Source organism: Leptinotarsa decemlineata, unplaced genomic scaffold (assembly GCF_025532065.1).
Source record: "Leptinotarsa decemlineata unplaced genomic scaffold, Ldec_3_MD MMD2_tig00000882_RagTag_RagTag, whole genome shotgun sequence".
NCBI classification, from domain to species: domain Eukaryota; kingdom Metazoa; phylum Arthropoda; class Insecta; order Coleoptera; family Chrysomelidae; genus Leptinotarsa; species Leptinotarsa decemlineata.
This window is the reverse complement of record NW_027412556.1, coordinates 11,055,374-11,070,200: the sequence shown is the minus strand read 5'-3', so window position 1 is coordinate 11,070,200 and position 14,827 is coordinate 11,055,374. Positions and strand designations below refer to the sequence as shown.

General features: G+C 37.1%; 1 protein-coding gene across 1 annotated transcript; it reads left to right on the top strand.

Moving 5' to 3' along the window:
• The first annotated feature begins 999 nt into the window (after positions 1–999).
• On the top strand, positions 1,000–14,487 carry LOC111503676 (uncharacterized). Its single transcript, XM_023158038.2, has 4 exons — positions 1,000–3,138; positions 4,392–4,585; positions 10,654–10,907; positions 14,085–14,487. The coding sequence occupies exons 1-4, from the start codon at positions 2,456–2,458 to the stop codon at positions 14,337–14,339; spliced, it is 1,386 nt and encodes a 461-aa protein (XP_023013806.2). The 5' UTR covers positions 1,000–2,455; the 3' UTR covers positions 14,340–14,487.
• The last annotated feature ends 340 nt before the right edge of the window (positions 14,488–14,827 follow it).

Here is a 14,827-nt window from a genome sequence, read left to right as displayed (position 1 = left end):
AATGAAAAATTGAACCAGGTTAAAAATCTGAAACCTCACGACTTACCTGCACGAGTGGTTCATGAAGAACATGATATGGACAGATGAAGCCAAATTTGCCAAGAATAGTATGTACAACCCCCATAATAGTAATTTTTGGGCAGCAAAAAATCCAAAGCTCGTTCGCTAGCGCAACTTCTAGGATTCATGGGGTTTCAATGTTTTTACGCTATAAAGGAAGGCCGAATTTTATGTTTATATCTTTATGAAGAGAATATGGATAGCGATATATATTCGCATATCTATAATTAGGAATGTGGTTGGTGAATCCATAAGGCATGTTTCTGAACAATACGGTTTCAAGGTATGGTATCAGATGGATGGATCCCCTGCACATAGTTCTGATACCGTTACTGGGTTGTTGAATGGGATGTTCGAAAATCAGTGGCTTTGCTACAATGCAATGGGCCATTCAAATTTCCTCCTCGCTCTCCAGACCTGATGCCACTGGACTTCTTCATCTGGGGATATATCGAAGAAAATGTTTATGCGGATCCTGTGAGTGATAAAGAATAAATAAAACGAAGGGTTCTGAGAGCTTTCAATAATTTGATTCCTGACTCCATACAGAAAGCTACAAATAGTGGTATGCAAAAAAATATATTCTTGTTTAGAACAGAACGGCAATGTCTTTGAACATCTATTGAAACGAACCACAATATTATTTGACTTTAAAGAAATTAAGTTAAATTCTAAAGTTATAGTAAAATCTAACCTTAAAAAATATAAACAAAATAAAATCACTGTATTCTCTCTGTATATCTCTCTGATAGTATCTTATTTCAATCCATCCATTTTTATGTTGAGTTACCTTTTACCAACGACAGAGTTAATATTAGTTCATTTGTTTTCAAAGCTTTCTTCGTGTTTCATCAGTTTTCTCTATGTTATGTTTTAGGTGGAAATTTCGACCACCCTGTGAATTATTTTCGAAAATTCGATAGACCTGTACATGACTTGATGCTTAAGGTGTGATTCTGTGAAATTTCACATTTTCAACTATCACTGTCTATGAGTTATGATTTTTTCGGAGTGGTGCTGTAACTGTCAAATTTTTCAGAAAAAATCAATATCTCGAAAACTAACAAATTTGGGTATAGACATTATTATACAAAGTGGGCCTAAAATGTGCTGAAAAATTCAGAAATGTAATAAAATACAGGGTGTTCTATTTGAAATAAGAAAGTTGTCCTCAACTTCCGGTATAACGGAGAAAGACGGGAAGTTGAAAATAGTTTAGTTGAGAAGGCCATTTCGTAAAACCCACTACTACAGAATTTCAAGTTTTTATTTCGAATCGTTCTCCATATATTCCTAACAAACGCTCGTCGTGAAAGACCCTGTATACATACAGAACATTCAAATAAACGTCTATCTAGTATCTTTCTCCTAAGGAAAAGGCTACAATGTATTGGTAATCCAGATATACATATATTTCACCCCGAATTTTATTCATAACGCATGTGAATAATTTCGTCGGTATTTTTCTACAGTTAGGATAGAAATACCGATAAATTTCTGGATTATATTCTAATCGGAGATATTCAGTATGTAGAAAACATTGTCCAGATATTATTTAAGAAGTTCTCTTGACATTTATAGGTTTCTAGTTTCCCAAAATCAAAAGATTTCTCACCAAACCGTTACTCAATTTGGCATTCAAATGGTTTTCAGAACGTATTCATGTATGGAAGTCTGAACAGAAATATACAAGTTGAACTTCTGACATAACTGTCAATAATAATTTTATGTTAGATGATTTTTATATTCGTGCCATATTTGAGAAGTACAGATAATCCATTATGAAATATTGCAATCGACTGATGCATATCAACTGACTATCCCCTCACTGAAAACAAACTACGCCTATATGAATCCTTGGCGAAGCAAACACTTGATACTTGCTTCAATATGCAGATTAATCGATTTACCTCCCAAATTGGCCCCTTTAACGTTTTAATGGAAATCATAGAGTGCTAATGTATTTTGTATTTTATGCAAAGCATGAATTAAACACAGAACATAGACAACTTTGAGTATCAAACAATATCCTGAAGTTTTTATTTTCTCATTATCATATCCACTATTGCCTTTCACTTACATAAATCAGAAAATCTTCTTAATTGTTCACAACCTGCCAGAATTCAATATCAGAACACAAATCTTTTTAATGCTGTCACGTCAGAAATGGAATTAACATATGAATTTCTCCAAAGATATTGTCACTATTGTGTACGATATCTTGATCGCTTGTTAACAACACAACGACATCAAGAAAGTGTCGATAAATTTCCAAACTTGCACCCAATTACCTGAATTGGGACGAACAAGACACAATCAAAATGCTTCAGTCACGATCTTGAACCTTATAAATTCAACTGCAGCAAAGAAAACAATCAAAAGTATCATTGACATTATGACGAGTGTTCGGATAATAACACTGGTGCTCTTACCGGTAAAAGTTATGTGTGACGTGAGCAGCTTAGTGGGGGGTTATCATTACCCGCAACTCCATCCCCCAGTGCAGTTTGACGAAACACCTGCTCCTGACCCTCCGGGAGTTTACCTGCCACCACAGTACCAAGACGAAGTGATACCTCCATTCCCTGTCCCAGACCCAACATACCTACCGCCCTTGCCCCCCATATACCCCCCGCTGGCCACTCCTCCAGACATTTTCAGTGACGAAGACACTATCGCGATTTCAACTCCACCCCCCTCATCCCTCTATCAAGCACCATCACCACAGATGAAGATAATCAACATGTCTTGCGTACAAGACAGTTTCTTCAAGTCAACGTTTCGGCTAAATTCGAGATCTTTTTCTCCACCCCCAGTTATTGATGATGGTGTAGATGGATGTATCACTTCTGGTTCAGCAGGTGTTCATTCAATCGACATGCAGGGAAGCAGGAAGATGGCTAGTTGTGGTGTTCGCAGGTGTTCCGCAGGGAGTCGTTCCAGGACCAATATGTGCGTTGTAGTGAGGATGCCAACGGTAAAGGGGGTTAAGTTGCCGGAGGATTTTGTTGTAACTTTGCAGTGCATTCCACAGGAGAGCATTGTTTCACATACGAAGCAAATTAGATTGGGACCCACGTAAGAACTTTTTTTGACGAACAATAATGATACTTTCAAAACAAATATTTCGTCTTGAACACCAGAACTGCGATACTCTACCCGATGTACATTTCACCAAACAAGTTGGCGTCTTCAGGATAGGAAGTTGCTATTAGGTTCAGAAACAAGCGCTTTTCCCAATCACCAGAAATGCATTACTTTTCTCGTCACGCTTTTCATCAATCAAGTTGACATCTTCAAGTATACTCAATTACCATTGCTATTTTCAGATAGAGACGCAGTTGAATACAGGACAAGTTATAGTTCCATTTCTATCGAATACGAAATATTGTACATTGTTCAATAAACAATTATCATTGAGCTCCTACACAGAACTGGTTTATTGTCGCTTGATTGAAATCATCTCAATTCAGCTTATCCAAAAAACATTGTGATATTTTCACTAAACAGTATTACAAAAACACAACACGTGTTTCGCCATACAATGGCTTCTTCGTAAAGACACGTTCGAAGAAGCCATAGTATGGCGAAACACGTGTTGCGTTTTTGTAAAACTGTTTGGTGAGAATTTCACAATAAATTATTTTTTGGATATGTTAGTTATGGATTTTTATCAAGGATAGGCCAATTCATTCGTATATCTCAATTTAGCTTGTTCGATGACCTATTCATTTTGTAGAAATTCATATTGAATAGAATAGAAAAGAAAATAACTTTTGTCTAATTTCTATTTGTTATTTTCATTCGATATGACTGGTTTTGGTTTGTTGAACCATTTTGAAGTAAACTGAGGCCTATTGGCGAACGAATGCTAGACTATACAATATACATTATAGAGTCATGTCTTTTCGGTACCTGCAGTACTTATTTGAATCATCAAAACCACATCTGAGATACCAAAACAATAATGATTTAACTTCTAACTAACTTGGTAATTTTGATATGTCAGATAAGGTATTGATAATTAATTTTTATTATTTCAGGTACCTCGTGCAGGTACCAAAAGGACATTGACTGTGATTGACATTGATTGTTTATTAAAGGATTTGTTTGTCAAAATGCGTCAGTTTACTTGAAAATGTTTTATAGAACGTAGACACTAGACAAAAGATATTTTCATCATCCTAGATCTCAATTCAGAACAGAAAATAAGATGATTATTGAATGTTTACAAATGTTAGTAATTTAGCACCCACCTTCAAGTTATCTGAGAAATACCCTCATATATCTGTAAATTGCATAATTCAAATTTTATAATTTGTTTTTTGCAGTTCTGTAGAAAGAGGAAGATCTTCGAACAATGCTATCGTGGCCAGTGGTGGGGGCAAACAGAAATTCCACAGTCAAATGGTGCTACTTAGGAAATCCCCTGGAAGCAACAACTTTGATCAAATCTTGCAAAGTGGAAGCGTGGTATTTCTCGGAGAGGATATAATATTGAGAGCAATTGTACAGGATGGCGATGGTATGTTTGAAAACTATACATATTTCAGTTTCAACACTATTTTGATAGATAGAATTGTAACCGCTGGCGTGACATGAATCTATTGAAAACCAATTTGATAATTCAGGAGTTGGCTGAAACTAAATGTTACTGTTATTATATGTTTCCGTTCCTAATTTTATTCATTACCTGTTTTCTGACTGTAATCATTACTCAACATAAATATTACTGGAGTTTTCTCCCAACACCAAATCGTTATTTTTAACACCTCGACATCAAAGGGGAAGATTGAACCTGAGTTCGATCACTTGGTGATCGATAAACGTGTCGAAGTGTTAAAAATAACGATTTGGTGTTGGAAAAAAACTCCAGTAATATTCATTACTACACCAAAGGTTCCAAACAGTGCATCATAATTACTCAACATAGTAAACAACAGGCCGATTGTTCATAAATATCCCATTTCACATGTTTAGATTCATGGCCGGTCGGTAGCCAAGCGGTTCGGCGTGTGTGCTATGTTCACTCACTCGAATTGACTGCCGTGTTGGTCGGTGGTTCAAGCCCTAGTCTGAACGATCGATCTTTACTTGCTACCGTCCAACCCGTGTTAGCAATCACACGTTAAAAGGTAAGACCTCGTTAATCCTTGGCTTGCACAAGTTTCGACTTCTGAGGGTTGTCGTTCGTAGGGATGCGACAGCTGGTTAACGGAAAAATAGATTTTAAACTTATGAAGGCATCTGAAAGACTGTTGCAGCAGATGGTAGATGCTGGTCCTACCCGGCAACGCCCGGTGAGAAACCATCGCAACAGCTTAGGAAGCGTGAAATTGCTTTTGGGTAAACGTTTCGTTGCTGTGCCGCTGTTTCACTTTTCAAGGCTGGAAATATAAGGAAAAATGCGTGATAGCGCTCCTAAGGTCAAAATACTCCGGAAGTAAAATAGCTCCTTAATCGAATTTACAAGTGGAGACGGATTCGGAGGAATCATTCTGCAGAAATTATTCTAAAACCACTATTTCTGACCGTCAGCAGGGTCTTTCTAACATTAGTCCACAGGGAAATAGCATGTTAACTGCAGTTGCTAAGAGAACCACTAGCAACTTCAAACTCAAAGGACTCAACTCAAATATAAACTCAGTGCACCAACATCAGCAACCAAATAGTCCTCATAATCTTGCACTCAAAGAAACCAAAGTCAGTGCTTCATCAATCCCCGTAAATTTTCTATATCCACTCTCGATTCAGACATAACTTTGGAATATCTCGTTTCAACAGCACCGATCTCTTCTGTCAACGAGAGGAAATGCTGGAACCCCGAAACTTTGATGTTATGTGGTTGAAAATAATATTACAGAAGATCACCAAATTCATATACTGCTTTTATCGACCATCTAGAGATACACAGTACAGGGTGTAACTGAATAAGTGTAAAACATTTAAGAAGGTGAATCCTCATCGAAAAAAAGATAGGATCTTTCGTATAAAGAAACTTCATTGGAGCATCCCTTGTTAGGATACAGTTCCTTAAAGGGGGTACATAAAATTTGTATAACATTTTTTTTCACAAGCACTGAAAAAGTTACAATATTGAAATTAACCTGACGTTTTGTACTACCAAAAATACACTCAGCCAGTAATTTATTTGGTTTACCCCATGGTTGTAAGGGGCAGAAAACGCAACCCTTAAAATTTATTTCCAATGTAACTTTTTGTCTTATTATTTGTTTACCATTTGAAAATGTATTTCCGAGAGCCTGTTTCATTCTAAACAAAAAATGTCTCTTGGGTTTTTTGCCCAAAATAAACCAGTTCGCAGCAAAAAATCATTTTACGAACAACTACAGAGATACATCGTCATGAATGAGAACTGGATTTATTGTTATTTTGTAGTTAGTACCTGCTTTAAACGATTGACAGGTAATAAACAAAACTAATTCATTAATAAAAAAACACACAACATGTAGAAATCATAGTAAATGTTCAATATGTCTACCTTCAGACATTACGCATGCGTCTAGACGTCGGCGCATTGAGTCACGTATTCGCTCAAATATTCCTAGAGTCTCTCTGATTACCCTGCACGCATCGATGATGCGGTTTCTTGAGTCCTCTACATCGCGAACAGGAGTACGATAAACCAAATGCTGTTAATGGCCCCAAATAGAGAAATCGAGAGAATTGAGATACGGGGATCGAGGGGTCCTCTTCGACCTATCCACTGATTTGCATATGTTTCAGTTAAATGCTGACGTGCTACTTGACTAAAATGGGCGGGAGCCCCATCATGCATAACAAACATATCCCTTCTGACGCCCAAAGGAACTTCCTCCAGCAGTACTGGATGCACTTCTCTTAAAAATTGAACGTATGACTTACCATTTAATCGAGGAGATACAGAATGAGGCCCAACTAAATCATCCCCAATAACTCCGAGCCACACGTTAAGAGAAAACTGTTTTTAATGGTTAGTTTCGACAATAGCGTGATGGTTTTCATCAGCCTATATGTGGTAATTATGGAAATTGATATTCTTGTCCCGTCTGTGAATTATATCGTCTTCAGAAAGTCACAATTTTTTTCGATCATTTTCAGCATCCAATTGCAAAATTCAAGACGATTCGGAAAGTCTCGCGGTAACAGTGCCTGTACTCGTTGCAGATGGTAAGGGTATAAGAGTTGTTCCTTTAAAATTCGAAATATCTTCATATGATCAACATTTAGTTGGAAAGCAATCTTTCTAGTACTGGTAGTACGTTGTTCTTCAATCAAATTAAGTACTGCTTTCTCAAGCTGTGGTATTCGTACTTCTTGATGGCGACCACATTCCTGCGTTCTTTTGTCGAATGAACCATATTCTCGTAATCGTTGATGAAGTCGAGCGAATATTCTATGTGAAGGATGCTGCCGTTGAGGATACATTTCAGCATATCTTCTAGAAGCTTCTAACCCATTTCCCTACGACAGACCGTAAACGTAATGCATATCAGCCATTTCCTCATTTGGGTATGCCATTTTAATAACACGTGAATTATAAAGTAACAAATTAAGAACAGAACAACAACACACAATTAGTAATAATTCAATTTTGAAAATTCACAAACTGACAGCGTCATACCAATTTAATTGTCACTATTGCTAATAGCGACCTACTAGATAGATTAGTTTCGTATTTTCGCATTCACGACGATGTATCTCTGTTGTTGTTCCTAAAATGTTTTGCTGTGAACCGGTTCATTTTGGGCAGAAAATCCAAGAGACATTTTTTGTTTAGAATGAAACATGCTAGCGGAAATGAATTTTTAAATGGTAAACAAATAATAAGACAAAAAGTTACATTGGAAATAAATTTTAGGGGTTGCGTTTTCCACCCTTACAACCATGGGGTAAACCAAATAAATTTCTGGCTGAGCGTCTTTTTTGTAGTACAAAACGTCAGGTCAATTTCAATATTGTAACTTTTTTAGTGTTGTGAAAAAATTGTTATACAAATTTTATGAACCCCCTATGAGGGGCTGTATCTCAACAAAGGATGCTCCAATGAAATTTCTTTATATGAAAGATCTTATTTTCTTTTCGATGAGGAATCACCTCCTCGAATGTTTTACACTTATTCAGCTACACCCTGTATATAGCACTATTCTCTTTTCTTGCAAACACCATTGATTTTCTGCAAATCAATAATCCCAGTGCCGAAATTTCCATATTTGATGACTCCAATGTTCACAATATCGAATGGCTGCAATTTTCATATGTATATTAGCGACGGATAATGTCGTCGCGAAGCTGAGACTTTCGCAATTAGCAGCAAACTTACTCAGATTATGAATGAGCCAACCAGGATTTCTGACCATGATGGAGAATATGATAGGCTTCTAGATTTACACCTAACAACCTATCCAGAAACTTACTCAGTCACCGTAAGGTCTCCATTGAGATATTCTGACCAAAAACTCATTTCAGTGTTGAGTGAATTACCGATGAATGTTGAGGAATAATCTTAGCCGCGCAAACTTTGGCATTACAGATCTGCTGAATGGAAGGATCTTCAAGACCATTTCCGAAATTTTTCCCGGCTCGATGTTTGTTTCAGCTCTAAAGATATATCAACTTTTGCTTCTGCAATCACGGAAGTTATTCTATCATCCATGGATTCATAAACTCCTTTTTCAATGAAACGAACTTTTAACGGCAAACTTTGGTTCAACAAAAATTGCGAACAAGCTGTCGCCTCCAAAAATCTCGCCTACCGGCAGTGGCGCAAATATCCCAATGCCGAAAACTGAACTAGGTTTGTTAATGCTCGCAACAGTTGCAACCTTAGGAAAAATGAAAGCAAAGGACTTCACTATCAGAGAATGAGGGATAAAGTGCCTGCCAATCCCAACGGGTCCAGATCCTTCTGGTCGGTAGCTGAAGCTGTTGATCAGAACTTTACCAAATCTCCAATTCCAATGCAATGGTTCAATTGCAACAATAGCTATAGAAAAAGCAAATCTACTAGCTGAACAATTTGCTTAACACTCCACAGTTCATTTTCTGGGAAAGGCACCACCCACTATTCCCACACTAGAATCCACAATGCCTAAAATTACTTTTCGACAGCGTCTAGCCAGGCGAATTTTGAAACAACTCAATATCAACAAGGCGTCTGGCCCTGACGAAGTGACCGTTATCATACTTTGAGAAAGTCGTAAATCACTATATTCTCAAATATTTGGAAGGCTTCCACATCTTTCAGAAACAAAGTTCAACAGGCTACCTATTATCGTATGTCATCGTATGGCATGAGGGTTTGCTGGCCAAACTCCAATGCTATGGCTTTTCGGATCATTTTTGTGTATGGATCTCCAGCTTTCTGGAAAAACGTGCCCTGCAATTGGCCGAAGAAAGATATTTCTCTAATACCTCCACCATCAACGCTGGTGTTCCCCAGGGATCCACATTATCTCCAACCCTCTTTTTATTGTATATCAACGACATATTGGGAAAAACCAATAATCCAATATATTTCTTTGCTGACAACAGCACACTTGTCTCGTCCTCCATTTGAATTCCAGGACATCGACACATCTTCACCTGCAACAAAAGGTTGCATATCTTAGTGAGGATATAGAAGTGATTTCGAATTGAAGTAACCAGGATCAATTCAATGCCACGAAAACCCAAGCATTGGTTTTCTCCAAGAAGATAAATGTCTCCGATCCAGATACAATAATGTCGGGTCAGACATTTTCTCTATCAAGAAAAAAGTTATTTCAGTACCTGAAGAGGGGGAATTGTTTCCTTTCAGTCATAATGCCAATAGTTCTGAAGCTTGTTTAGAGAGATCTAAATCTCTCACAAGATCATGTACCTCATTTCGGGAAAAATACTGACTCATTTGACATACCTTCAAAAGCAGCATTCTTCTGTGATGAACTTAGTCGTACATTGTCTTGTTCTGAGGGTTCAGATATACTTTTAGGCACTGACAGGTCAGATTAACGCTGCACTGAAAACTGAACACAACTAGTACTTGGGTTCTGCCATTTACCTCGATTTTTAGTATTTAAACCATTTAAGTTCACACTACAAAAGTAACAGTCATCGTTATGATTTTTTGGTTCTCGCCAAATAGTTGGTGTTCCAAATTTGAAGGCACTTCGTTCACCACTTTTCCATAATCTTAAGTATTCCACACATAAATACAATCACGAGCCCAAGACTTCTCATGTTCACCCAAGACCATCCCAAATTACTCAAAATAGGTATTTTTCACCAACTCTGATATAACTTTCCAACATTTGTTCAACACATATTCTCCGCATATATAGTGAAAATTATTTGGATTGTTAAAACAACTTTAGATACTAATCTAAGCACAGCGAAATACGCGCGTTGTCGATAAAGAAATACGCTTGAATAGTAAAAATCGAAAACAAAGTAACTCGAGCTGTACAAAAACTTTTGAGGGTCGATTTTGCGGCAATAGACAAAACGGTAAATTTTGTTAACTAGTGTAATTGATTTGGAATGATCACAATTCTGATCTCACACGTTGAAATGTTCGCACTATGAACTGATAACTAATGGAGTGTGTTACAGGTTGGAAATTCAGTCGTATGGGACCGGTAACTTTGAGAAGCTCAAATTCCCAGAAGAGTCTCACGCTGGTAGAGGAAAATGGTTGCCGAAGTCCAGGAATGAAATTGATTTGCCCTTTCCAACCCCGTCAGCTGAGTCCTCTGGACACCATGTTGCATTTCCGAGCATTTTTGTTCCAAGACTCACAAAAAGGAGACGATATGGTGCTATCCGTGAAAATGTTGGGCTGTTTGCATTCCCAAGATTGTTTTAGGGTATGTGAAATATAATGAGTGATTTTTATGCTGGTAACTTTTTGGCAACACTGTTTTTGACAGATCATGCGTGAATCGTGTCTTGAGTCATTGTCAAACTTGTTCAGTTTGGTCTATAATTTAACCATGGATCGACTTACGAATGAACAACGTTTGCAAATTATTAAATTTCATTATCAAAATTTATGCTCGGTGAAAAAAGTGCATCGTGCACTTCTTCCAATTTATGGACAGTTTCGTCGGCCTTCTGAGGGGGCTATTATTCGAAAGCATGTGACTAAATTTCGAACCCAGTTTACATTATTGGACATTAAACCACCAACACGCATACGTAGAGTGAAGACCGAAGAAAATATCGCGGCTGTATCCGCCAGTGTTCGTGATGACCGTGAAATGTCAATTCGTCGCCCTTCGCAGCAATTGGGCCTCTGTTACTAAACTACGTGGAAAATTTTTCGAAAGGATTTGGGTGTGAAACCTTATAAGATACAGCTGGTGCAAGAACTGAAGCCTCAAGACTTCACACAACGTCTAACATTTGGTGAATGGGCGCTGGAAAAGTTGGAGAAAGATCCACATTTTTATTGAAAAATTGTGTTCAGCGACGAGGTTCATTTCTGGTTGGATGGGTACGTTAACAAGCAAAATTGCTGCATCTAGTGTGAAGACCAGCTACAAGCATTGCAAGAGTTACCGATGCATCCCGAAAAAGTCACTGTTTGGTGTAGATTATGGGTCGGTGGCATCATCGGGCCGTACTTCTCCAAAGACGACAATGGCCGAAATGGTATGTGAATGGCTAGCGCTACCGTGTGATGATTGACGACTTTTTGTTGCGCAAAATAGGAGAATTAGACATGCCTGACATGTAGTTTGAACAAGACGATGCCACATGCCCCACAGCACGCGGAACGATGGCCCAATTAAGAAACGCCTTCGATGAACAGTTTATCTCAAGTTTAGGGCCCGTCAATTGGCCGCCTAGATCGTGTGACTTAACGCCTTTGGATTATTTCTTTTGGGGTCATGTTAAAGCTCATGTCTACAGTGATAAACCAGCAACGATTAACGCTCTGAAAGCCGATATTGAAGCATTTATACGTGAAATACCGGTCGATATGTTAGTAGAAGTGTGCCAAAATTGGACCTTGCGCATGTGCCATCTAAATCGGAGCCGCGGACAACATTTGTATGAAATCATCTTCAAACATTAAATTATATTGATCGTTCTATCGATTCCAATAAAGATTCCATCAATGTTTTCTAATTTTTTGTGTTGTTTTAAAAAATAACCCGTTATTTGCGATGACAGGCGAGGATTACAAATATTATGAAACTGTAAAACTTCAGCATGAATATGGTTCTGAAAAAAAATCATATCCACTGGCATACTGAAGAAGCACCAAATTAAAAAAAATATTCGCATCTATAGATTCAATAATCCCACATAAATCCCATTTAATCTCACATCAATAATCCCACATTTATTCTAGATAGTCGATTCAAAACTAGTGTTGGTTTTGGCTTTATCCCTCAAAAATCATCGAAAAACTGGTGAAAAAAAGAGTATCAGCTTTTCTTTATAAATACAATATATCATCCATCTTTCAATTTGGCTTTCAGAAGGCAAGACGCACAAATGATCCATTCTTTTTCTTTCTTGAACATGTCTACACACATCTCAACAATGAGGAGGTCGTAGCTGCAGTATTCTTCGACTCCTCCAAAGCGTTTGATTGTGTTGATCATGAACTTCTTTTGGAAAAGTTAAACTGGCTTTAGAGGAGTATGTAATGACTGGTTCAGGTCTTACATAAGTGATAGAAAACAGTTAGTGAGATCAAACGAAAAACAATCACAACTGAGAATATCTTATGAGGCGTTCCACAAGGATCACTACTGGGCCCGATCATTTATCTTTTATATGTAAATGACATTGTTATTCTGTCAATTCAAGGAATTTTTACGATTTTTGCGGATGACGTCACGCTCTTTTGGCATGGAAACAACCCTTAAAATATGAAAGAAATTATCTCTAGTGATTTATAAGTTGTGAAAAAGTGTTGTGACGCAAACTACTCGTGATTTAATACTAAAAAAACGAACTTTCCTACCTTCAGCTGTAATATCAACAATGTTTACTTGAATGGTTGAATTCTTGAGAATAAAAACCAATCCAAATTACTAAGAAACTTCATGGTTAGGTTAGATTAGGTCGAAAGTGAGTGAGTATATTCGAGCCTCCACCGCAACCCACAAGGGTTTATTGTGGCTCACAACTATTCAAACTCGACCAAATAAACTCAGCTTTTTGACGAAGTCGATTAGTTTTTAGGGTGAGTGACCTTTCACATGTCAGATAGTAGCAGTGTGGTTCTAAGTAACTCTGAAAACCTGAATCGATCCGCAGCGGGGCAGGCACAAAGTATATACTCTGGTGTTACATTATTTTCCAAACAGAGGTGAAACACACTATCTTCCAACAATCCGAGTCTCTCCGTATGATGATTCAGACAACAGTGACCTGTAAGGAGACCTGTTAGACATCGTAGTTCATTCTTACTGTAGTCCAACAACTGTTTGGAATCAAGCTTCGATGGGTGAATGATTGCCTTGGAGTGAACCAATCCTGGATGATTTTGCCAGAAGTCTTTATATCTTCTTGCCATCCAAGAGTTCAATGTTTGTTTGGGAAAGCCTGAAGCCACGCCAATGACAGGTTCTGGACCGATGAAGCTGCTTGCCCTCCTTCGCAATTCGTGAATTATTGGGTAATAAAATGGAATGCAATATTATCACTCCAAAACAGATTTTCTACAAGGTCAATATTGTTTGGTAACAGACTTCTAATTAGATTTGAGTAGCAAAATTGATGGGCTGGATAAAGGAAATCAAACTGTTGAATTTGGATCTCAACAATCTATGTAAGAATAAGAAATGCTTTTTCGCCATAAAGTTGTGAATGGAAAATTTCAGATATAGTTGTGCAAATTTTTTCCTTTCTGATGGTAAACACAATGGAACTTTTCTCTTTCATTTTTTGAACAAACTGTTCTGTAACAAATGTTTTTTATATTTCAACGATATTTATTCTCATTATTAATTGTTGTTGATGACGATATTTATTGTTATAGTGTTTTATATAGGAGATCGCTCATATGATTTCAAACATTTCAGAATGGAATATGTGACCAACCCAACTTGTCAGCTCCATCCAGATCGAAGAGATCCATCAAAAATAATGACACTACCAATTGGGAGTCCCAGATTCAGTTTCGAGTTCAGATGTCTCAAGAAGATACACCAAGAAGTGGAAAATTCATGAACCAGTTCCATTTTTCTACTTACCACATCGTGATATTTGTTATCGGAATTTTTATTACTGTATTATTATTATTATTCATATTTCATTGTTATAGGAAGAATAGCTGAGGAAAGTTTACTATTCCAGACCAATGAAGTTCCCAAGTTTGCGACTGGCAATAATGAATATGTGAAAATATATCAAATTGTAATATCTCTGCAGCTTTATATACATATTTTTTTTTAATTATATTCAACAATTTATTTATCAAGACTTTATCAATTTCAATCGATTCGTTTCACGACAAAGGTTCCAATCCTACCTATCAAATCCCATTATGATCTTTAAAATATTTCTCCTGTTGAAATTTTCTGAAATTTACTCGTCTTCATTTTCAGAAAAAAAGTCATGACAAAGAATAACTTCAAACACGAAAGTTATTCTGGAATATTCAAGCATTCATTGACTACTTTCATCGGATATTTTATTGGAGCTATTATATCCTCAAATGATTTTATTATTTCTAGTTTTTGAAACATGAATCAATATATCAATTATTTTTGCCTACCTAGCGCATTTTCCGCTACTGCCGATTCATCTAATTGTCCCAATCTGC

Bases quoted from the DNA above. Each gene is read 5' to 3' on its own strand.
- LOC111503676 (XM_023158038.2), top strand. From the start codon at position 2,456: ATGACGAGTGTTCGGATAATAACACTGGTGCTCTTACCGGTAAAAGTT. The intron at 3,139-4,391 runs GTAAGAACTTTT...TGTTTTTTGCAG, and splicing joins CAAATTAGATTGGGACCCAC to TTCTGTAGAAAGAGGAAGAT. The intron at 10,908-14,084 runs GTATGTGAAATA...CAAACATTTCAG, and splicing joins ATTCCCAAGATTGTTTTAGG to AATGGAATATGTGACCAACC.